Source organism: Corvus moneduloides, chromosome 13 (assembly GCF_009650955.1).
Source record: "Corvus moneduloides isolate bCorMon1 chromosome 13, bCorMon1.pri, whole genome shotgun sequence".
Taxonomy (NCBI): Eukaryota; Metazoa; Chordata; class Aves; order Passeriformes; family Corvidae; genus Corvus; species Corvus moneduloides.
In genome coordinates this window covers 2,662,724-2,687,849 of record NC_045488.1, presented here as the reverse complement: position 1 = coordinate 2,687,849, position 25,126 = coordinate 2,662,724, and the positions used below count along the sequence as shown (strand labels likewise).

General features: G+C 39.4%; 1 protein-coding gene across 2 annotated transcripts in view; it reads right to left on the bottom strand.

Moving 5' to 3' along the window:
* Positions 1 to 645: 645 nt before the first annotated feature.
* GALK2 (galactokinase 2) overlaps positions 646 to 25,126 on the bottom strand; it is a 46,992-nt gene continuing 22,511 nt past the window's right edge. The window contains exons 6-10 of one of the 2 annotated variants that reach the window (XM_032123103.1): positions 23,318 to 23,416; positions 20,459 to 20,611; positions 15,410 to 15,620; positions 7,951 to 8,152; positions 646 to 1,128 (exon numbers count right to left, since the gene is read on the bottom strand). In XM_032123103.1, coding sequence (XP_031978994.1) covers positions 921 to 1,128; positions 7,951 to 8,152; positions 15,410 to 15,620; positions 20,459 to 20,611; positions 23,318 to 23,416 — 873 coding nt within the window. In that variant the 3' untranslated portion in view covers positions 646 to 920. The remainder of the gene's footprint in view (positions 1,129 to 7,950; positions 8,153 to 15,409; positions 15,621 to 20,458; positions 20,612 to 23,317; positions 23,417 to 25,126) is intronic. The other variant, XM_032123104.1, reaches the window with a different exon arrangement.

Genomic DNA, 25,126 nt, shown 5'->3' with positions numbered 1-25,126 from the left:
AGTACCACTGAGTAAATTTTCTCATTAATTATTCCTTATAAGTTTTAATTGGGTTTTTTTTACATGGTTAGTGCATCATATTTAGTCCTTTGTAATAGTTTTGCATAAAACACAAATGTTCTACAATGCAGAAGCTGGGACAGCTGGGGCTCAAGCATCAGAGTATGGTGTTTGGGTAACTCAAAATCCAACTTTGCTTCATGATGTGTTCATTCACTTAGGCTGTCACATCATGCAACTCATGAACTGCATTCCTATTTGTTGAAACTTTCATACCAAGTCATCTTGCACAAAGATACCTAAGAAATACTGCTAGGAGAAAAGCTGTCCTACTTAACATGTATTCCTAATGCTTCACTTGGCCTGCAGGTGCTCCTCCAATATTATCATTACTTACAACAGTAATTATCCTGCTTGTGGACAGTATAAAACTTCAAATGTTTAGCAAAGTCCTTCCAATTTTTTGAATGCTTCAGTTTAATCTTCCTTTTTACAGAACACTCCAAACAAAACAATGTCCAGGACCTGAAGAGAAAAAGCACTGAACAGCCCTGCAAACACTGCAAGGTCCCCTCCCTCCACTGAGGCAGCTCATTGCACACCTGGTCTCTATTTTATGACAGTAAAGGGAAAAGAAGAGAGAGACACTGTAACAAAGTATCATCTTTATTTCAATTTCAGTTTTCCCCATTGATAGCCTTTAGTAAATCAATATTTATACTGAAAGATATATTTGATATGGGGAAAAAAGGACTTTTATAATCAAAGAGTTTTCTTTTAATTGCTTCTTCAGAAATATATTTTGATAATAGCACCCGCTCGTTACTATACAAACCAGAAAAAACATTCATTTACTGTGGCATGGGAAGTTCTGCCAGTTCTACATGCTCTACATAGTTTCTTTAAAATTTTTACGTTCTTTAGGCCTCAACAAAAACCAAAGCTCCTCTCCCAGGTTTGGTAGCAAACAGACTGTTATTCTCCACTGCTAACCTTTGGCCATCCGTTTGGTAATAAGCTTTTTTTACATTTTTTAGGAAAGTGTTCAGCTTGTCAGTAGGCACCATTGACACAGTGCAGCCACCCCATCCAGCTCCAGTCAGACGTGACCCGATGGCCCCAAATTGCCTAAAACAAAATAACAGGGAAAAAAATCATGTAAAATAAACCAAAAAGGGGTACTTTGTCTTATATAAAATTCATATGGAAAACTCAGATGTGTTTTGAGTATTCTCATGTCATCTGATTTTTCTGAGGTTGCTTGTATACTTGTATACTTGTTGCTTTGTATACTTGCTTGTATGTAACACTACAGCAATTTGCAGTTACCATTTTGGACCAAAGAAAAGTGCTGACGCTTTAAACTGCAATATAGTCATTTCTGTCAGTTCCAAAAGTCCCCCTGTTTTGTAATGCTTCAACATCAGCTGTTTTTAGGATCACAGCGCAGCTGAGATGAAGAAAGCGGGAGAAGAAAGGAATTGTGTTAGCAACATTCATAAGACATCAGAAGTGAAAACAGAAATACATGACAAAAATAACAAAAGAGGGTTCATAAACCAATTGCACAGGATGTAGTCATGCAAGCCATTTTCTAATGTGGCAAAGACAAATAGCTCTATTCTTCCAGGACAGATCTAAACCATGCTGAAGATTCACAGGCTTCTGCAGGACTGCCGAGCGTGCCAGTCAAGAAAAGGAGAGTTCAGAGACTCTCAAAAAGTCATAGAGTCACTGCACTCTGTATAAATAAACTCACATAAACTACTGTTTATGCTGAATGGACAGAGTTGGGTATCTCTCTTTAGAGGAACCTTACGAACTTAAGACTGACAGCAGTAGAGGTAAAGTAAGAATGTAGTCCCAAAAGAAAAAAATGCTCTTAATGAGGAGTGTGAACAGAAAGAACAATGACAAATAAATGACATCCAAAATATAAACCATTCCCAGCCTCACGATACTGGCCTGCTAGAAATGTCCTAGAGCAAATCCCATGCTGTTCCATTGCAAGACTCAGATGCCTTCTCATCAGAATTTAGAATTATTTTCAATAGGTTGCTTACCTGTGTTCCTGATCTTTACTGCGACTCAGAAAAAGTAGGGAAACACCATGTAATAAGTTACTTTGGGGCTTTTCTAACCTAATGAGAACAGAACCAGTCAGATTTAGAAAACTCATCTGAAATCTTATTCTCGTGGGAGATCTAGTCTGATTTACAAACAAATATTTCGATGTGTTTCCAGTAGCCATGTGCAGAGAGATTCACCAGCCCTAGAATATGTTAGAGGGAGAGACAACATCATGTGATAGCACTGGAAAATGACAGCTCATTCTGAGTGGGCTGTTGTAATTTTTCATGTATGCATTTTATGTTAAATGAATCTGGTGTAGTGCTGGGTTAGTAGAGGTTTAGGTCATATTTCAAGCAAGTACTTGCATATGTGTTTGATTCTAAACACACATCTCTTCTTGAACAGAAACACTTTCTTCAGTGTGTCTGTGTGGTGCCACCCTTCATATTGACTCGATTTTATGTTCATTCTGTGTTTCCTGTTGGTGTTTTATTTTACTTCTTGTTATTCCTGTAAGCCACTCATTCTCTGATGCAATTTTGGTAGTTTCTAGTCCATGGAGCAACCTCCTAAAATGAGCATGATCCAATCCAGTCGCAGTTGCAATCAATAAGGAAATTCCCATTGACTTTATAAGGCCCAATCCACTTTTCAGAGTCTGGTAAATCAACTGTCTGTACTCATTTGTTCTGTTACTTCAGTTAGAACTTAGTATTTCAGATGGTGTCTGGCTTTTATTTTGGTAGGCAACTGAAATCCCTTCAGAATTGTTCTAAACCTTTTATTGATTTCATAATTCTCTGTGGTCATGCTCATGCCTCATTTTTACTGAGTCATTTTCAAATACTTAGTTGAAATAAAGCATAAAGTAGACAGAAAATATGCCTGTTGCAGAGCTGAAGTCACTGTGTTTCAAAATACTGTGGCTTAACAGTGTCAAATGTGGTGATAGCAGCCACTTGGGGCTCACTGCTGAGGAACCTGATGGGCAGTGCTGCACCATCTGAAAACTGGGTACCTAATATTACACAGATTCTGGAGTGAGCACCTAATTCTGTGTCTGCAGGAGATGTGGTGCCTGGGAGGCATCTAGGTCAAACACAAGGCAGTTGTCTTTGGAACAGGTCTGAAATTGTCTCATTGAAGTCTTAATCAGTTCAATACTAAGCTGGACCCCTCTGGTAAAGTGGGATTCCTGGCCAGACACTCTTCTTGTGCACTGGCATCTAGATGGGTTTTTGAAGAGGAGTCTGAGCAGACAATCTTGTGGATGGGGAGCTCACCCACGCAGTGGGAGCTGTGGGTTTCATGTGTGGGAAAGGCCCTGTGTGCTGCTGGGCTGGGCTGCAGTGCCAGGACACGGAATGCAGGGAGAGATGGAGCACACAAGGAGGAGAGAGAACGTGGCTGGAGTCTGGGGCTGGGGGCACTCAACCCCCAGTCTCAGGTTCTGGCCTTTGCTTCTGGAAGCCTTTATGTATCTTGTTCCAGTCTTCATTGGATACAAAGAGAATTAGCTTTGGGGGTATAAATGAGAGTAAAAATATGAGTACTGCAGCAAAGGAAAGAAGAATAAAAGAATAAAGGAAAGGAGTAAAAATAGAAATCTCATAGTTTGGTATATGGAGACAGTAGGCAAGACATGACAGTAGTCCATTTTAAAAACAATTGTGGTGTTAAGAGGTGAAAAAAACCCGAACAATATTGTTAACTTGAAATACTTAAAGTTATGAAGTGGTTTTTCAGAAAGCGTGGCGTTAACATGGTAATATTTTAATATATAAATGGGGGGATTGTACTTAGTCTGGTTTGTAGTAGTTTGCATTTGAATAGCATCTTTAAGCCTTTCTGGCTTTGTTGAAATTTCAAATTATGCCATGATTGCAGGCTTTGCAGCTTTAAGAAAATCACCAGTGGTAATGGTAAGAGTCTTGACAAAATGCAGAATCGTCCTGGCTACCATAATGCACCTGCACATAATGTATAATCTCTATCTTTTAAAAGTGGTCAGAGAGGATTCAGCTGTCTGCCATGTAAAAGGCATGGCTGGGAGCACAAAAGTTACCAGGATTTATAGCACCAAAAGATGGAGAATGAGAGAGTGAACGTGAGTTATGTGCAACACTAAGGACTGAGAGATTTTCAACAGTACGTAACTTACTCAGGAGCTCACATCCAATTTTTTGTCCCTAAATTGCTTAGTAAGTCTGCTGCGTTACCTGCTTTAAAAGACCAACAGGTAAACCAGCAACTAACTACATGAGGTAGGTTACAGAAAGTACAAGTCTTCGGTCTTTGCAAAATGAAAAAAAACAACTGACCAACTCGTGGTTACAGTTTTCAGCACTACAAACCACAGCAAGTATGGATCCCTTTCTTTCTTGGCAGAGGTTATACAGTAAAACATAAAGATCTAGGCAAAACAGAAAACATCTGGATATGCAGATTATTCTTCACAGTTTAAACCTTGTAAGGAGAGAGCAGCAATGGACTCAGGCAATTCTGTGGAATGTATTTTTGGAAAGTCTTTTGAAAGTTACAGGGCAGCTGTATATCATCGTAAGTAAAGAATGTAATTTATGTAGTTCCCAGCCATTTCTATAATCACATCAGCCAAGTCTTCCTAGAGTGACTAGTGATTTTATGTCCTTTAGGTTTTTTAATGTACAACTTGGGAAAAGTTATGACTTTTTTTCCCAGAATTAGATGCTGGCTTAAGCTGCATTCATCCAGAATAGCAATGCACTTTTAGAAATCTAATTACTGAATCAGAAAAAGATTTAATACTAAACTTCTAGAGCAAAAAGATGCATTTCTTAGGAAATACTCTCAATGGGACAAGACTGTAAAGAATAATGAACAATTTACTTCTCTACAAAGAATACAATTTAAAAAAACCAGATTAAATAATTTTAATATATTAACGTGAAATCATTTCACGTGAATGACACTCCACTGTGGTACTTAGCTCTGCCCATCATATTCTGTGGGCTCTTCTGCTGGTGAATCAGAAATCTGATGTAATGTGGGCACATACACCACTTTTTTCCTTTACTATTTGTATTTCGCTCCCTGGAACTGAAATACTCTGACGAGTTTTAATTTAATTTAGAAAAATCCTAACGGCTGCTTTCCTTTTGGTGCTGTGGCTGTGCTCCTGCCTGGCAGCCAGTGTCCCCCTGCCTGAGCCGGCTGGAGCTGCATCACCATGGAAGCACAGAGCTCAGCACAAATAGGGAACACAATTTCCATGCCTGTGCTGAGCTTCCACTGCCAGAGGCTGTGGCTGCCATCCTTGCTGGTTTACTGGAACGTGGCACAGGTAACTCCACGCTGCAGAGCAGATCTGGCCAGTTTGTACTTGCTTGTTTTTCCCTGCACAGGGCAGGACGCTTTCCTCCCAGCTTTTCTGAGAACAGGCCCTGTCAGAATGGGCTCCTCAGGTCTGCCAAGTGCAGTCACTGGATGCCACTGATGGAGGCATCAGCTCCAGGCAGTTACTGTACCTAAAAGCAATGCAGATGTTAAGTTTTAAGGCTCTTGCCCTGTCAGTGGTGTCTCAGAATGGGCAGTGCTGATGCCTTGCACCAGATCAAGGCTTCGTTGCCCAAGATTTTTGACAATTCAGTAGAGCTCAGTTTCTGTCTTCAGCTGCCCCTGGAGATAGTTCTCCCTTCTCACACACAGATCAGTGGCTCCCTTTGAGCAGCTGGGATAACTCTGGTGGAACTGCCCTGCTGAGTGACTGTCACAGCTTATTGTATGATGTGATCACTGTGTGATACAATAAACTGAACACAGCCTGTGAGCTACACCCTGGATTGGCTCCTAAGAGAAGAATCAAAACTTTTTCTGCTCAACTGCTATCAGTCTGTCCAGTAGCTATCAGGCTGCTTTGTGTTTTAGCACAAAACAGCACGTGTATCCCATATGCAAAATAATCTGTCAATGTCCAGAAGTCTTCTGCTCAGTTTTTAAGTTTGTAGCTTTCTGCCTCGAAGGCCATTCCATCTTCTCTGCAAAAGAAATCAGACTCACCTAAATAATCATCTGGTTTGTACTCTGTTGATTTACAAACCTCATAAATGGGTACTGCAACTTAAAAAATCCATGGGTGCAGAAGTAAAAAGGCATATGGTAAATTGCATGCTCGTAAAATTCGTATTTTCATTCTAAGCCAGACTTACTTCTCAGTTAATTTTAAAAAAAGCTGATAAAGGTGGTAAGGTATTAATTATTTAATTTTTTTTAGCTTCAAATTGAAACAATTTATTTTCTTCAAGACTGCAAAGATGTAAGAGATATTTGCTTCTACAAGACAGTGAAACATTTCTTGACCTCAGGCCTGCAAACACTTGTGTCACCTTCCATTTCCCTTCTGGCAGGGCAGTAATGCTCTGGCTTAGGGCAGAGTTTCCCCAAACTAAGCACACCCTTCTCCAAGGAGAAGCAGGAACAATTAGGGGCAGAATCAGGAAGGTGGCATCATCAGGAGCTGTTATGGGACTGTGGGAAGCAGGTGGGACAGGGTGGCTGGGGCAGAGGCAGGGATGGAGTAGAGATGGGACAGCCCAGGTGGGCAACTGTTTTTTTCCCCTAGCCACTGTTAAAATGATCACCAACCACTGAATTCCTTCTAGAGGCACTGAATTTAGTTCAAAGTCAGCATAAGATGTCTGTCCCACGATTAAATGTACCAGAAAAACAGAAGTTAAGGACTGAAATGTGTACATTGTTTCATGCTGACCTCGTGGTAGGGATGAAATGCTATGCACGATGTGCTTGTTTTTACTTTGTGTATTAACACATGATTGTACCAGATCTCATTGTCCCCTGTAGCTGAGTCATGGAAACAACAGCCTGATACCATAACAACCTGTGTGTGGGAGAAGAGAAGGGACAAAATGGCACTCAGGGAATGCGCTTTGGAATTGAGATTGTTTCCTCGTGACCAAAATGAGTTAGGAAGGAGTCCCAGCAGAAAGAATACTGCTAGGGCAGAGATGGAGACTTAATTGTACGCGGAAAGCTCAGACAGCACAGAGAGAAGCAGAGTGTCAGCCCCTGTAACAGTTAACACACTCATTTTTGAAATGGTGAAATGCTGTCCAACCTATCTGATACTCTGGACAACTTAGTTTTTAGTTGAAAAAATGCAAATAGCACTTGACTACATTTCATTATAATTGCAAGACAACCTAAGACAGTAAAACAGCTTGCTTATGCCCTGGAACTCCTGTGGCAGCAGTACTGAAATGGTTAAAAAAACATGAAAAAGGTAGATTTAGATTAGATATTGGAAAGAAATTCTTTCCTATAAGAGCCACGAGGCACTGGCACAGGTTGCCCAGAGAAACTGTGGATGCCCCATCCCTGGAATTGTCCAAGACCAGGCTGGATGGGGCTCTGAGAAACCTGGCCTGGTGCAAGGTGCCCCATGGAAGGGGAGTTGGAATGCGACGATGTTTAACGTCCCTTCCAATCCAAATTGTTCTATGATGCTATAATTATAAAAGGTACAGAAAAAGTAACAGTTCAGATAGAACAAGTAACATGACGTTTTAAGAAAACCACTTTTGACTTCTTCTACAAGTTACAAAAGAGTAGCCAACAGTCTCACGTAACACTTGTGACGATGAGTCAGTCCAAAAGCAAAATCTGTAATAAAGCCATAAACCGTAGCTTTCATCTGAAAGTATTACAGATGTCAGCAGGGAAACAATTGACCATGTAATGTCCCTGCAGGAGATTAATTTTGTAATAAGAGACAAGAATACTTTCATTTTAAGATTGCAATAGCCAAGGATGTCATATTTTCTCCTCAATTCGAACCGTATTCTCCACAGACGGTTACTCTTCCTTGTGGTCAGAACTTACAGGCAGATGTCGACCAGCCGGTCCAGTTCAGGACAGCTGCACTCATACATCTCCCTGCAGCTGATATGGCTCTGCTTCATTAATTCTCCCAGCAGCTGGAGTGCATTGGCAGGTGCTTCACTGCAAATCTTCTTGAATTCCAGCACTCTGGCAGCCTCACTGTACACGTGCTTTGCACGCTGGTGTAACTTAAAGGTGGAAACTACACAAAAAGAAAGCTGCATTACTATTCATTACAAAAAGAACATACAAAACCATAACAGAATTGTGGCTTTTTAGCAATTCATCCTTTATATGAGAACTCTCTAAAAAAGTCTAAACTCTCTAGAAGTCGTCTGCAAAAGCTCACCTACATCTTCTTTAAAAGCCCTAATAAAAAATAATGTTTAGAGTTTATCAAAATGCAATGTACACATCTTTTTTCATTTTGACAACTTCATGCACATGCTGTGTTTATTTTCTGTGCCGCTGAACGGGCTTGGTTTCTCCTCTGACTTAGCAGGAGCAAGGCAGAAGTGCAAGGGTTGGCAGCAACAGCATTAGGGCATTAATCTAAAGCTTCCAGGTTTTCAATAGCAGCAGAACAGAGGCAGAACACCTGGAGGGTCCCCAGTGCCCTGCAGGCAGCTGTCAGCCAGCAGCTGCTAGCCCAGGGCCTTGTGCGTGGCTGCTCCAGGCCAAATCTGCATCAATTATGGAACTGTGCAGATGGACCTTTGCTTGAAAAAAAACCAACCACCAAACCACAAAAAACACCACCCAGGTTTTTCTTTTTTTTTTTTTTTTTCTTTTCTCAACAATGCAGGCTCACTGTGACTGTAAATAATACTGGAATAAAGGAACAGGGAAGAGAACAGGTGCTTTCACTTTGGTTTTCAGGGGTTATTTTTGGTATAGGTTACTTGCCAAAGCGTTAGTGCTGCCTGTGTGGATGTGAAGAGATGCCAAGCCCAGACAGGTACTGATTAGTACTGACCTACCAAGATCACAGACTAGTGCAAGGATTTTGGCTAAACTTTTTCTATTGTGCCATAAAAAATCAATTCCCCTGGGAATGGTCAGGGGGGTGCCCAAACCTGTGTGGCCATCAGGGTAGAGACCTCCATCAAGCCTGAATAATGGGGCATAAAAAGGAAGGAGATGGCTGTGGTTAAAGACTCCACAAGCCACCCATATTTACAGGAAGGTTTGGTTTGCAACTAATATCTGAGACTTGAACTGCTGTTCCCAAGCTTGTGCTGTAGTTTATTGTTTTCCTCTCCCAATATAGTTCTGTTTGCTTTAATACCATGGCTACTATTTAGGAAGTATTGTTCACCAGAAGCATGCCTGACATAATTTAATTTATGACTAAATTGGCTTGCTTGAGCTCTTTGGGTGGTAAATATTAATGGACTTTAACCTCTATATGGAGCACCTACTGCACTACATTTCCTTATTTTAGCACAGCAAAGCCTAGTTAGAGCACTTCATCTTCTTTCTGCGTGTAAATTCTCCTTTAGAGTGAGGTTTCTCTCTCTATTCAACTCCTGATCTCTCTTGCTTTCTAAAATGGCTGATAAAACACTCAGAGGTAAAAGGAGAAGCAAGATCAGCCCTGTATTTAAAATAGAACTTGCTGTCTGACCCAGACCCACAGGGTTCCTACTTGGCTGTTCTGTGGAGACTGCCAAGTTCTGGAGCCACTTCTGACACTTTCAGCAATCCACATTTGCAAATATATGTAGACATCTTCCTTGAAAGACTGGAAATAAAATTAGGTCCAGTATGAAGTCTCTCATATTGTACACTCCAGACAGCAACCCTTACAGACTAAAACTTCATCAGCACCTCTATAATGCCTTTTTATTTCTCCAGAGTATTTCACAACTGTAGATGCTGAAAATAGTGCTGAGACACAAGTAGTCTAAAATGAGACAGAAACATTTAGCATAGCAATGTTCTGCTACTGCTGATACTGCTTCTGCTCCTATTTATTTTGTAATTCAATACAGCCTGCTACTGAGAAACCCTGTGCTGTTTGTCTTGTGAACAGGCCTTCTGAAAGCATTTCAAACTAGGACAGAAATGAGAAAATTGGGTGCCCCCCAGAAACATGGACTTGAGAATATCACACAGGAAGAGCATATTTTGGTTTCTGATTTTGTTGCTGCTGGAGTTAGTTTCACTGTGTTTTGCAAAGTGGTGCCTCAGTACTTTTGAACGCTGAAGAAAGGCAGCTTGGCCTGTTTTTAAGGATGGTTTCTCTTTAAATATTCTTTTCTTATGAAGCATTGTTTGAGAGCAAGGAGATTTCTAAATGTGCATTCGTTTAGGGAATATCTAAAGTTGCGTGAGAGATTGCCATAGCTCACCCTCTCTTGTAAATCACCATCGAACAGTAGTAACCCAAAGAATGAACTGAAAACATGTCTGGTTTCAATTGTCGGGCCACAGACTTGCCAAAGGCTGTGATTGATTCGGAGACCACCCTTTGGTAGAGCAATGCTCTACTGGCCAGATTACCTTCAAACCTCTGGGGCTGTGTTGTGATTGCCATGGTAGGAATTGGCACCCAGAATGGGTGCTCGGCTCTGACTGCCAGCCAGGGGCCCTGAGCTGTGTCCTGGGCAGTGCTGGCTCCCAGGAGAGCCTCTCGGTGGAGGGGGAATTTGCTACCTTGCTCCAGCCTCCTCTCACTGGGAACAGGCTCCTGGCAGGCAGCAGAGAGTGGCTGTGTGCTATCTGCTGGCTCCTTTGGGGACCTTTACCAAATTAGTATCGGTTAAAGGTTGGGATCCTGACATTAGCTATTGGTCTGTTATGGGCAGCATTTTATTTCCAAAAAATTATGTTTGTGTTTAACAATTTTTGTTACAGCTTGCTTTTCTTCTCAGGCAAAATTATCTTCAGGGCAGCAAACAGCTTGGTACTCTCTAAGTCTTATTCTAAAATAATGGAATGATTCATATATTTTCAGCTTTCAACACAAAACACAGCCTCTGATAATACAGAAACCTTCTTGTATCTCTTCTGTTTGGATGGGTAGTCCAAACAAACCCTCTCTACCTAACTGAAGATAGAATACAGATGATATTTCCAAAAGTTACATCTATATTGGAATCTGTTTGCTACATCACAGCTTGTATATTGGCTCTGCCAATTTCCTAAGCCATGCTCTGTCACAGTTAAAAGAAACAAAACCAGAGGGTCCACACCTGATTAGTTTATATCTGAGCCAAGGCTGGAGTGCTCTGAAAGAGGAAAAGATAAAGCCCTCAAAGAAACCCTTGCAGGGCTGCACAGAGCTGGGTTACATGGTCTCACCCTCTGTGGTGCTCAAAGGAGAGCATAAAAAGCAGGGTTTAGGGAACCAATGCCAGATTCTTAAATCTGTGGATCCTTAAATCTACTATAATGTATGGAATTAGGTAATTAATTCGACTGAAAATGTAAATATACTTTCCTAATCCACTAAACTATAATAAAGGCCTGGTTTCTCCCACTTCAACTTACTTCTGAGTTCTCTGAGCTTTGCTCCTGCAGAGGATTTCTGTCAGGTCACCCATGAACTGGTACATTCAAACCACTTACAAACCACTAAATGCCCTTGAAAGAATGGTGCCACTTTCCAGGGCACTAATAGATTGCACTGCAGCAAGAACCTGCAAGAACCTTCCAAGTTGCTGTGACCCAGCAGATTAATGTTAATGAAAGCTTGTCCAAAATCCATATAAAATCTCTAAACAAACAAAAATCTGGGCTATTAGTCCCAAATAATTGTGGGTTAACTAAATATAACAGAAACGTTTACTGTGGATTTTCAACTGTATGGTCATATTTTTAATTTTAGCTTTACAAAAATTGTGCAAACCTGTCCAGTCCATTTAAAGGATATTTTTTTTCCTGTATAAGTAAACGTTGTGGCTTCTCAGCAACTCATATTATTTGTTACAACTTCAACTTCAGCAGATTCCTTTCTTTAGAGGCTTCCTGCACAATTCTATCTGACCTTTAGCTAAACACCAACCTCTCCAGGCTATATATTTTTTTCTAGTTGCTTTGGCAGCTTCTAAAGATACATTTCACTGTAGATTAATGAGCTGCACATGGCTGATGGGACTGTTAGAAATTTACAACCGGAAAAGCTCACGGACGCGCAATCGTGTAGGGGACAGTTTCTAGCACCATTACCCACGTGGAATAGTGCCCTTCTCTGTTAGGCATCCTGCTGATTGAACATGATGAGGTTGAAGGTTTCTGGCTCATAATGTATATAAGAAAATGCTGCCAGATGGCTTTAATTTGAGCCAGATTGTGAACCCCTTACTTGAAGTGGGGAACAGTTACTCTCCCGGGACTGCTCAAGTAACTGTTTGCAATCTGGCTCTGAAAGTAAACCAGGGGACGAGTCACCGCTGGATTCGGTGACACATTTAGCAGACACCTGTTTTGAGATTGTGATAACTACTGGTTTAAAGTGATTTTTCCTCCAGAGGAATGATGGCTTTAACAAGGCTTTTGCAACTAACCTAGACTCTTCAGTGTCTGTGCCTACCTGTGGCACACCCCAAAAGCCTCCATCCTCCAGGTATGGGATCTGCCTGGAGCAGCCATATCTCTGTTTGTTTGGTATGTCCCAAAATTTCTCCATGACATGGATCAGGGTGAGGCTGAACTAGGAACCTGGACCCTTGAACTGGAAAGTGCTCTCAGGTCTATCGGTTTGGAGGTGTAACTTCTGGTCACACAGGGCATCTACTGATGCACAGAGAGAGCTTTTTGTACCCCAGAGCCGCCTGACAAAACACCCAAGACCCCCCTCACCCACACCTGCCTACACCTACACCTACAGTGCAGGGAGTGTGGAAGCTGCTCCTGCACTGAGATCACCATCAACGCCCATGAGCAGCTGTTCAAGCACCACTCGTGGATTCGCAGCACAGATTTACAATTCTCTTTCCAGGGGACAATTAGGAGTTAAACAGCCAAATCCACACAGCAAATGGATGCCTGCTTGTCCCATAGTGATTTCATTTTCAGGTTTAAATTTCAGAATTAGATTAAAATTTTATACATGAAAAGGAAAAATGGGTTTAAAAAATACCTCATTTAAGAAGAAAAAACATTTCATGGTTAAAGGAATACATGTTTTACAGGAGAATATCCTTTTGTGGTGAAGCTTATAAATACTTAATGTCCCACAATCACCACACACTACATGTTCTGTGAAGCACTCGAGTCCAAGCCAAAATTATGGCACAATGCATCTTAGAAAGTAATAAATATTATTTTTCTAGAGATGTTCAGAAGCCACAAGTGCAATCCGTGTGTAAACATTTGCAAGGGAGCTTTAAACTCAGGATTTTGATTTGGCCAAGGAACAACTACAAGAAGTTTAGAGAGGCTTTATAAACCATCTGTACTTCTCCAAACATGGGGAACGAATGGACTGTGCAGTGGGGAACTGCAGAAATCCTTGAGTAATCGCCTGTAAAAGGGATGCAGAGTGGCTGTGTCCTTCCAGACCTGGCCTGGGACTTGACCAAAGCCAGTCCATACCATGTTCCTTTGAGATTTGGAGTTTTTATCTGGTCATCCTTACACACTGATAAAACTTCATGTAAGTATACAGTACAGTCACTGGAGGAGTAGAGGAGGGGAAGCTAGACTTAGGGCTAAACCAGTATGTACAGAGCACTTTTAGGTCCTTAACCATGAGACACAATGCCAGTACAAAATAATATTTGTAATGATCCCTGGGCATGAAAAGATCCCCTAAATGTTGTGGTTTGTTCTTCATGTTGAACAAAGAAATTCAATGAGGCTCTGAAATTCTCTGCAGAGGTTACTTATTTGACAGTATGTTTTCTCTCTCTCACATGAAGAAGCCAGGCATTGTCATTAAAATAGAGTGGGAAAGTAGAGGGGAAGTAAGAAAAATGTTTTCTTCAAACAGCTCCTGGTGTTCCAAAGCCAACAAAACGCGTAATTTGCTTAGTGTGTAACAAAACCAGCAGATTCAGATTCTTTCTGTGTCTGTCTTGTTTCTTCTGCATAAGTTTTACAAAAATCTGTTATTTAATTTTATATTGTACATGCAAAGAGGCTTTCAGCATAATCCTTTTTAATTGGTCTTATCAAATGAAATCACGGTCATGCAAGTTTAAGAGATTCTGTTCAGCAAACATCTGCAAATGGTATTGAGAGCTACAGTATAAAATTTCCTTTGGGTTTCTTCTACAGCTTTTATGTCTAAATTTTTCATCTAGATTTCTTTTTGGAAAAAAAATCAAGATAACCTGTATAAACAACTCAGTTCTGCAGAACTGTAGAATTTTGTTTTATAAACCAAGTGTAAGGAGTGTAAACATCTGTAAGTTAATAGTCTTGCTTTGCTTCATGAAGGGGGAAGTACAGGGACAATGTAAGAGATTTACAACCCTGCAGTTTCCCATGAAAATGCTGCAGAATGCAGGTACATGGTTCATATATTCCTCATGTACAGACAGTACAAAGTTATCAAAACTCTTTCTATGGAGATAGGAGCTGGCTTGAGATATCTTATTCCATCCTGGTATCCTCTGGCAGTGTAGTTAGACAATAAGAGCGTCTCATACTGCCTGATACCACTGGGATGCAAAACAGGTTAAAGATTCAGGACCTGCTCCTTGGTCAATATATAAAATTTACAATCACTCCAGATGGACGGATTATTTAAGTAAGTGTCAGTATAGATAGATACATTACAGATCTATACACATAGAATGTATACATTCCTGAAAGCAGTCTTGGGAAGGACTGGCAAGGATGTAACTTGGCTCCAAAAGAATACAGGTATTAAGGCTACAGAATGGAAAGAAGGAAGAAGGATTCTATGTAGTTCTTACAGAAATTCTGATCTCAATTAGAAACCTGTTATGAAAGCAAACAAATTATTTCATAAATTCTCTATTTGGTATTATTAGCAACCCTACTATATGCATCCAGGATACACGCGACAATGCTCATGACTACACGGTATAATCCTAAACAATAATACATGGGAAATACTTTAGATAGTGAATTGTTCATCTCCACCAACATCTTCCTAAAAAAAAAAAGCAATATTGACAGTGACAGAAACTTTCTCAGGAGAGATCAAGACTTGCTGCCCAGTGCCTTTTTTAGGAAGTGATCAAGTATTTATCAGTTAAAAACAGAAACACAGGCTCATCTATGCTAGTCTTGAACACCAGTTAAGTGATCTGCTATTTCCATGATTTTGGAAACAGTTCAATCAAAATCAAAGTTTGCTCTATTTTAAGTCAAAAGTTAGAATGAAAATACCAACTGATGCTGTTACCAATTCTTTCACTTCCCAACCAAGATTTAGCCAAGTATTCTGGCAAGACTTCCACTTGCACTACTTATTAATGCATAAACATTTTATATAACACAAACATTGTACAGTAAACCCCCCCATTTCATATATGCTCACCATCTTGCATGTTTTGACTAAGGATCTGAGAGCGGAGCTCCTCCAGGGTAATTCCCAGGCATTTACAAATTTCCTCTGCACTGTAAGGCTCAGGATGTAATACCTCCTCGACAATGGTCAGCATTTCCTCTAGGCTAACTCCTAGCTTGGTTTGCACATCGTGGAGTCTCAACATATTTTTCCACTCCAAGCCTTTTGACTTTGAGAGAAGCTAAAATTAAAAAAAAAGAAAATAGAAAATATTGTTCTTTTCTGTTTAAAACTATTAGTTGTCCATAAGTATCTTTAAGGCCCATTTTCTCTTTTCACTTCTTAATTGGGAACCATCAGAACCTACTTTCTATCAGTACAGAGCAGTCAACAATTATATTTATTATAAAGGTCTGTGAATGACACATATTCTTCCCTCAAATCAGATACTGCCTGTAAAAGCCCTACTGGCATTATTTGTGTGGTATCAAGTTAGTGATTTATCCTCTTCCACAGACTTTGTTACTTCAAGCACTTACTAGACTTTTACAATCCCATCTGGACAACTGTTTATACAAGTGCTATGATGTTGTAACACTAAAAGTCCTTAAAAAATCTATTTCCATACTATTAGTATTTGCTCTACCATTTCAGTTTGACATTTCCAATATGCTCCTGGAATTTTCTGGTGATCATCTGAGGCTGTCATTAAAATCTTTTCTTGTAATAGCCTTAAAAATATGATCATAAGATTTGTGGGGAGAATAACTGTAACCTTTCTCAATCTCTGGAGTTTTAAGTAAATTTTAAGTACCTTCTTTTTACAACCAATTTAAAGGAACTTTTGAGCCATTACAGGAATGTTACGATGTTGATCAGAATCTATTCTATTCCCATATGGCTGCTGTGATATTCATTAGTTATAGGTGGACCTGCTTTGCCCTCTCCTGGCAATGGTACCATGCTTTGTGTATCTTTGTGATGTTTTGACAAGTTACTTCAACACACCAGAATCCTGAAAGGCAGGATGTCCAACAGGCTTTTTTCTGGAAGGCTGCAATATGTTGATGCTCCCATGTGTCTAATGAAAGTGGTAAAGCAGCTTTCCTCATAAGGTGATATATTTTGATGTCATGAATTATAGAAGAATAGTCAGTGGTCATTGACATACCAACTGTAATTTCAACAGATTACAAAGTAAAACAAAGGTTAGCAGGTACACACCAGTGTCACTGTACTGTGTTCATAGGCATGTGGTGTATCTCCAGTGCTGCACCATTTCAAGTGAGTTTAAAACTTCTAAATCAAGCTGTATGTTTGGAAAGAGTTTCAAATCAGTGCAGCAAGACCAGGGAATGAAATCATTTATCTATACAAATCAGCATTCGAACCTCTCATTAAAAGGGCCAGTATTTCACCCAGGGTGTTTCATTCTTTTTAATAAGCACTGGGTTTGATGGAGATTGGTTTGAAATCATTTATGTCTTGATTCAGCAAAGCCATTTAATTTCCTGGGTTAAAAAAGTCATGGGATTTGCATACATGTCTGAAAAGTATTTGCCTTGTTTTGTGCAAAGTTACAGGATGAAATTTAAGCAGATCTGCTGCCCAGCTATCTGGTGTGGATTCTCACTCTCCTCCAACAGTGCTTTTGCAGGGGCTCTTCCAGTTTTGCTTTATTGCAGTATCTAAAAATTAACTACTTTTGGTGCCATCTAGTGACTTGCTGGGATTTATGTGAGGCTCAGCAGAGCAAAACAAACAAAATCCTAATCACATAACTCTGCTGTCATTAAAACACAATTTTATATGTTCAGTGGTAGAGAAAGAAGCAGAACTGTTTAGTGCATAATGCAGAAATCAGGGTGAGAGAATTTTTTTTGTAAAATATTGGTTGAGTCACTTCTGGCCTCCTTTTCAAAGACTATGAGTACCTAAAACTCCACAGCCTTTATGTAATTGTATTTTAGCTTACTTACTGATAAGTTAGAATAAAACTTACTGCTTCGTTTTACTTAAATATGTTGTATGTTGGTGCATGTTTATGACATGCTTTTGATCTGTTTCAAGGTGCTAAATGAATGGAAATTATTTTTCTCATGCTTTAATCCCAATATTCAGCATCCCCTGTACTTTATTATGAGAAGTTAAACAGAATTTAAAAACAATATTCTATAAGGCAACAACAATTTTTGTACTTCCTTTTTTAATAAATAATCCCCTGCAGAAATATGCCACATGCATTGTCACATCTGTTCCCATTTCTGTACTTCAAGGGAGATGCTGTATTTCAGGCAAGCTGATGACACTGGGGTTTTACAGGTCAAATGGAAACTGACCCCGTTGGGCCAGTGGGCATGGCTTTGCTGGAAAGGTCTATCCTGCTTATAGCAAAGTTTTGATTCTAACAGCACTGGGAAAAATATTATGGGCAAACAGAAATGGTTTTTGAAAACAGTCTAGCTGCAGCAGCTCAAATTGTAATGGACATGGGACAGAAATGGGGAAAAAAATCCCATCTCTTTAATGTACAAAAAGTAATCCCAATACTGCTCCCACAGTTGGGTATTTCCTTGATGATCTCTGACTAGATGGATTAAATATGTGGACATCGAGCAGCTGGCTCTTAACTGCCAGGATATAGAATCTGTGGGCTTTATTCTTCTTTATTGTTCAACATAGGCACACTAGAGAACTGTAAATAACTGAGAGGAAAACGTACTTGGTAAATGATGGGACAAATATAAATAAAAGAAAGTCTGACTAGGAGTGCATCCAGGAATACTTGTACAGCAGCATCACTTCCTTGCACACTACATTTCTATAAAGCCATCTGAGCATCTGTGCCCATGAGCTGCTCATGGCTCTGCAGCTGCAGACCCTGCTGGCCCCACACGACACTGATGCTGAAGCAGGGGGAGCACGGTGAGCAGGTCAGAGCTCGGAACGATGAGGGACAACTCCACTCCCTTCGGAAGTGCGAGTGCTCTGCAGAACGCAAGCGTCTGAACACGTAATGGAGCACAGGAGAGCACTCAGAGGCTGCTACAACAGAGAAAGGGAAAGAAAAAAGCAAAACAATGACTGTCTAGAGGGAAGGGAAAGGAACAGAATCTAAGAAAGGTAATTTGCCAGGGTGATCAAGAGCTCACTTGCCGTAGGACAGACTGATACCAAAATGTTCTACACTAATGCCAGCAGGAATAAGTTGTGTTGGCATCTTTACCGACAGAGATTTCTGCAAGCAGTATGAAATTCTAGAATTACCTAAAGCAGAAGAGGGGGGGAAAGCCTATCCTAAGGCACTTACAATGAGAATTTCTTTTAAAGCACTATTGCAAGGCCCAGCATGTTAGTTCATAGTTCCATTAGCTTAATGGTGCTTAAAAGACTTCCCTGTTTCCACTTACATACCTGCCCTCCTTCACCCCACTGTGACCTCTTCCTAAATGTATTTTTATAGTGTGTGCAGCTTTCCATCTGGGTAGCATATGTGTAAAAACAGACAGGTGTATGTTGTTAGTCTCCTTACAATCAAGCATCTGCTAAAAGTACATTTTTAGAGATTGCATCATAGCTAACAGGAATGTAAAAAAAAAGATGTTTCCTTACTACCTCTTCAGTTTACTGCACAGGACTAATAATTTAAAGTCATTTAGAAAACTGTGATTCAATTCACAGAGTCTGGTATATGGAACAGTAACTTCAAAAGCTCTCACAGCTTAATGCACTCGTTGTACAGTGACTTTTAGAACAGATTATCTGTGAAGGCTCTCTATTCCTTATGCAAAAAAAAAAAGAATTTCCAAAAGAAGCCCTTCCTTAAAAATACGTATTCTGTCAATTATCAATCCCAAATTATAGATTTATCAGTTATAACAGAACTAACAAATAGACTGGTTCTTATCTTCCTTTTCTTAATGGCTAAAGAATCTTCTTATTAACATCAGTGACAACAGCTTTAACTGTGGTCATTGGTGCTATTTGTTTTACCATGTCTTATACACAACTGAAATGCAACTATTTCTTTTATACTTTTATACTTTTAAAGCACATTTTAAAAGTAATCCAAAGTTTAGCTTCCCTCCTCAAAAAATATCTCAGCAAATTATTTTATAATACAGTTTGTCAGTGTCTGATCATCTCTTCAACTACTTTTTTGGCACCAACTAAAACTTGTAAGAAATTATTTTTTATAGAATCATGATGCCAACGGATGTTCAAAGTACTTTTGCATATTGATCAAATGTTCTGTGGCAAGAAGTTCCACGCTGCATTTTTCAAAGCTTTCTTCTAGACTTTGTGACCCACATTCTGTTCTTTCACACAGCGCCCTATGTTGGGTATAAATGCAGTGAATCTTTATGCTTGCTCATCATTTACTCTTATCAAAGAAAAATGTACTGTCTTCCCATAAAAACTCAAATCAAACCCTACCTCTACATATTCCTGAACATACAAAATCCAGAATTAAAGCAGAACTTAGATTTCCCCTGTTCAATTTCCATACGTTTCAGAGATAATTTCAAGCTGTAAACTGGCAGTACAACCTAAATGTTGGGGTTTGACTCAAGCCTGTTCTTAAACTTTACACTGACATACATGCTGCTATTCAGCATTTCTAATATTACTTTCAGGCCTCCAACTACTAGCTTGGATGTTCTCTAAATCCTAGAAAATACACATCTATTGCCATATATACATATAAACATGTGGCCATGCTGGTTGCTTTCCATTATTTGTCATTATTCAGCTTTAATTAGAAACAGTCTATCGTATTAACTGGGAATATTCTTTTTCTGAAAAATAGACTTATTTCCTCTAACAAAATATAATCCAAAACAAATTTAATAGAACTCAATCTTCTATATAATCTTCTATATAAGGACACAGTCCTTTCAGTTCCATTAAGCTCAGCAGGAGTTCTGCTCCTGCAGATGGAAGTGTCTGGTTCTGGAAAGAAAAATTATACAAAGAGTAGCACCTAGCCAGGTGTTAAAGACACAATTGGTCAGAAGTGGAAGAAAGCACATATTTAGATGAAGGTTTCATTAGAGTTTGACATAAGCCATGTGTTACCTTTGTAGCCAGCCGACACTCCATTACCCTAATATTGTAATGAGAAGTTGCTGCTTTATTCATTTCAACACAACTGTTAGCAATAACAAACGTTGCTCCACTTGGAAGTCTAACATCAGTTGCCCTCAGTGGACTGAACTCTATCAACTTGGCCTATTGAAAGAAAAATGAATGGTTAGTTTTAATTTACTACTAGCTAACAGTGCACTTAGTTCTATAAATCAAATGCAAATTTGCATGTTTTTTCTCTTGAAAATCCAGGGACAGTTCAGGAAGGAAAACTGACATGAAACAGCAAGAAAAGAGGTTTAACCTCATTGGTCAAGTTACACATACATTTCAAACCTTTCCCTGTAGCTGGATTTTAAAATGTTTCCATTAAGTCTTTGGGTTTTTTCAGCATTTCACAGAACTCCACCCAACCTATTTTTCTTGCCTGTTTAAGACAACAGTTTCACTTTGATCTGAAGAGAAGTACCAGGCCTGGCTGAAGCTAATGTGTGTGCCACTAGAAAAAAGGGGCTTCGCATTCCCTGCCCCTTCATCAATGTCCATCTCCCCCTCAGTCTTCTGGTTTTGCAGTACAGCAAGATTCACTGAGGTACAGTATAGTACCAACATTTTAGGACTCATTTGAGACAGTGATCATGGTACAATCAAACAAAGAAACTAAATAAAACTATATATAAGGATGTAGTTGCTGTTTCCTCCTTTCTGACATAAGAGACTGCCTTGCCTCACGCATGCTTACACAAGCTGTGTATGATGTTCCCAGCATTTGTGACCTTTACATGGAATAAGTTAGGCATCCATTAATTAAATAATTCAGGATGTAATGTAATCAAAAGATTAAATTCACATCTGGTTTTTCACTGGGATAAGTTGTAAATCATGTGCCCTGCTTTGGCTTCTTAGAATAGACTGTAACACTGCAAGCAGGGACGTCTTACTGGTTTTGGCATTGTTCACCCCCAGAGAGTTCCTTGAGCAGCTAGAGTGCTAAATAAACAATGACAAATCTCCTTGTACATTATGTACAGCATGTGTGTTACTCCCTGCCATTGAGATTCTGGACCCCATCACAGAATTACTATCAAGACAGACAGACTTGCTTACATTTAAATATACCCTTTAAGATCTGCTACATTAGACTAGAACGTACCACTAAGCTGGTCTAGTGTCCTGACTCTGACAGTAGCCATAAATGGCTATTTAGGGGGAATATAAAAATAGAACATGTACAAAGCAATCTTTTCTTGGGGTATATTTTTCCAGATTCCCATAAGCAAAGATCACAATGGTTATACTTACACTGGAAGAAACATCTGACTATATGTTGAATAGCCACATATAGGTTAATACTCTATTAGTGTATCCAAAAAGGTCTTTTTTGAGTCCTTTTAAAACTTCTGCCTTCCACAATGTACGGTATTTCTCAATTTAACAATGAATGTCTTGGAAAAAAACCCAAACATCCTTGTTTGTTTTTTACAAGCTGCTTGCTAATGTCATTGTGTTTCTATTAGTTCTTCAGTTATGAAAAAGATTGAATTCTCCATTTACCTTCTCTTTACTCCTTTAGGGAATTTATAAAGCTTCAAAGTATCGCCCTCAAAGCTTGTTTTCCAAGCTGAAAAGTTTTAAATTATTCAGTCAATGCTCATATAAAAAAAATAGCTTTTATAAACCTCAGTGTCCTGTACTGTACTTTTCTTGTCTTTTTGAGGTGGGAGGCTAGAGCTGCATTCAGCTGCAAGTACACTGAAGCAAGGGTATTTTCTGGCTTGTTCACAATTTCTTTTCTCATCTTTTTCAATATTTTCTTTGTCTTTTTGGTTACCACAGCTATATATCAGAAAGGCTTCCACTTACATGATCATCTCTGTGTATGGCAGGAAAATACGCTGCTTCCTTTTTTCCTTATTCATGTAGCTGTGTTTTTACTACTAACAGTATAAACATGAAGGAAAGGTGTAGAGTAGGTACAAGTGATGTGAAATTGCAAATACATGTGTCTCATGATGGCATTAAATGTTTGGTGTAATTCTAAGAAATAGTTTTTGTCTGAGTAAGCTCATCGAAAAGGAACAAAAGCTGTAGAGATATAATGCCACAATTATAAGGAAAGTAAAGGTTGTCATGAAACACTACATTAATTCCAATGAAAGTATTTTGACAGGTCTGAGGTTTGAACAGTTGCTGTCCTGTGCACCTTCTGGGACAGTGGATGAACCTCACTGTAAATTCCACTGCAAGCACTCATGCATAACTTGGCAGGTCCTGTTTATCACAGCTAGTTCACCTTCTGTCACCACGTTTAAGACTGCTAAATGCCTTCTACATCAAAATCCAGCCACAGAATTGTCTGGAATTAGCAAAACTGGTGAAAAAAAAAGTCTCCATTGTCTTTGTAACTGAACCTGGCAAAACTTCCTAGAACTGTTTGGTTATAAGAAGTTTCAAGAAAGCATTTTTGTAATAATTATCCCATTTGCACTGAATACAAGGCATGCCGACCATTCAGCTTTCATTATATGGGAAACATTCTAAGTTCAGCATGAATTAGTCAAATAGTGGAACCTGGTGCTCTTCTAGAGTACATCTTTTCCCACATCTTTTCCTTCCTCCTTGCTATTTCTAATTTTCCTCATCTTATTCATTCAAACTTGTCCTACTCGATTGTACCCAAGTTCATAAATTTAATTCCTGATTCATTTGTTGTGTACTAATGGTGCTTATACTGCTTACTAAGGAGTTCCAGTTTCTTGTCTTGTTTTTCTGCTAGATACCAATGAAGGCATTTTTTGCTTGCATAAATTAACATTACATTGTTAGTTTAGATTACAAAGATCCACATACAGTTCCTTCCTCTGCCAAAAAAGAGATTGACTGGTCCATTCCTCCACCTTCTGTGCCAATGTAACGTTCGCTCTTTGTGCAAATTTCTGCGAGTTCCACCTGGAAAAATATTAATATGTGAACCTTCAGCCATGGTTAAGAATGGTAATTTCATTCTGTTTACATATGAATTAGTGGTGAAAAAAATGAAATAATGACAAGAGTTCTGAAACCATTATCTCTTACACATCAAACAGTGTAAGCTGGTATCAACCAAGACGCCACGTGGCCCCTTTTCCCTTTTGTTCTGAAGCAAAAAAGAACCAACTACTCAGCCTCGAGAGGACCCACCATAGCCAAATGCTTTCCAGAGTATTCTTGTTAAGACACTTAACTGTTGTTTAGTGTCCTCCCACCTTCCTTGTGCACTTCAAACCCTTCCATCCCAATAGCCAATATTTTGTTGATTTAATTAGTTCAATCCATCTACATGTGAATCTCAGTAGCTTAGTGAAAAATGGCAAGTTATTACTCCATATTGTTTTAATGTACCAACTCCATAATCAGAAATTACTCCAAAACTGTTTCTCACTGTAGATATTCAAGTCAGTGATGCTTGTCATTTCTCCTTGATATACTGTACTCTGTTTATCTGAACTAATTCATAACTATATGTGATGTGCATTCCTTTGTGACATTTTAGGCATATCTTTGTGCATTCTAATACCTGCAGGTCAGAGGATACTATGGGAGGGTGGAATATCACTGTCATAACTGTCAAAAATAATAACTAACAGTAAAACTTTCAGCTATCAGGCCAAGTCAAAACAAAACACAAGAGAAGCCTCGGAAAATGGTCAAAGAACACAGACTAGTCAAAAAGAAGTGGGTCAAAAGGAAAGTATTTGTGTCCACCTGTTACGACCCCTACCAGTTTGTTTTTCTAAGCACAAGGTAACCAGAGGGAAGATGGGAAAAGAACTTTAGAAAAGCCACAGGCTGTTTTCCAGTCCGGTGGCAAAGTCAGATTCAGATTCCACACTAAGGATGTAGCATTATGGGGCTGAAACAAGCTAACCAACGAGACAGGGACATTAGCCAGCACACAGCTGTAAAAGGCAGCAGATAGAGGCAGTAAATCACAATGCTGAGAGAGGTATGTGCAGGGTGCCTGCCTGCTTGCTTGCTCAAGTTCTGTAATGGCCCCACTGACACAGCTGTAAAATTGGTGCTTAGATGAATGTAATCAGGCTGAACTGTTTGCAAATGCACAACCAACCAATTTACTCAGCTCACAATGCAGTTATGGCCAATAAGCCTTAGGCTGATAAGCACAAGTTACCAAAGGAACATTAACAAGGTTACTCTAAAACTATGCAGAGTGGACCTCTTTGAATCAAACATGGTAAATGACCTCTTACTAGAAAAAGACCACTAATGAGAGAACATCGAAAGTACAATCAGCAAAAAGAGTCTCCTTTTCAGCACTGCCTTTCCTTTGTGCATGTTAAAGCTGAGCTGAAATAACGTTTCTTTTATTTTTCTTGAGAAAGTATAGAAACTTCATGCATTTTGGTGCTCTTTCTTTTCAACAAAAACCATCTCCCAGGTTCATCAAAATTTGTTTTTCCTCCCTGTCCCATGTCCACTCAACTCCCATTTCCGGTTTGAAGCTCAGATCTCTTCATCCCATCAATGAAAGTTTAACTTCTAGTTACCATATCTCCCTGCTCCACTATGAGCCAAAAATAATTCTGAATGAAATGCTAATGAATGTAATGATGCTTTTTTCCCATTTAATGCTAAAATACTCAGCAACAACTCCAAAGA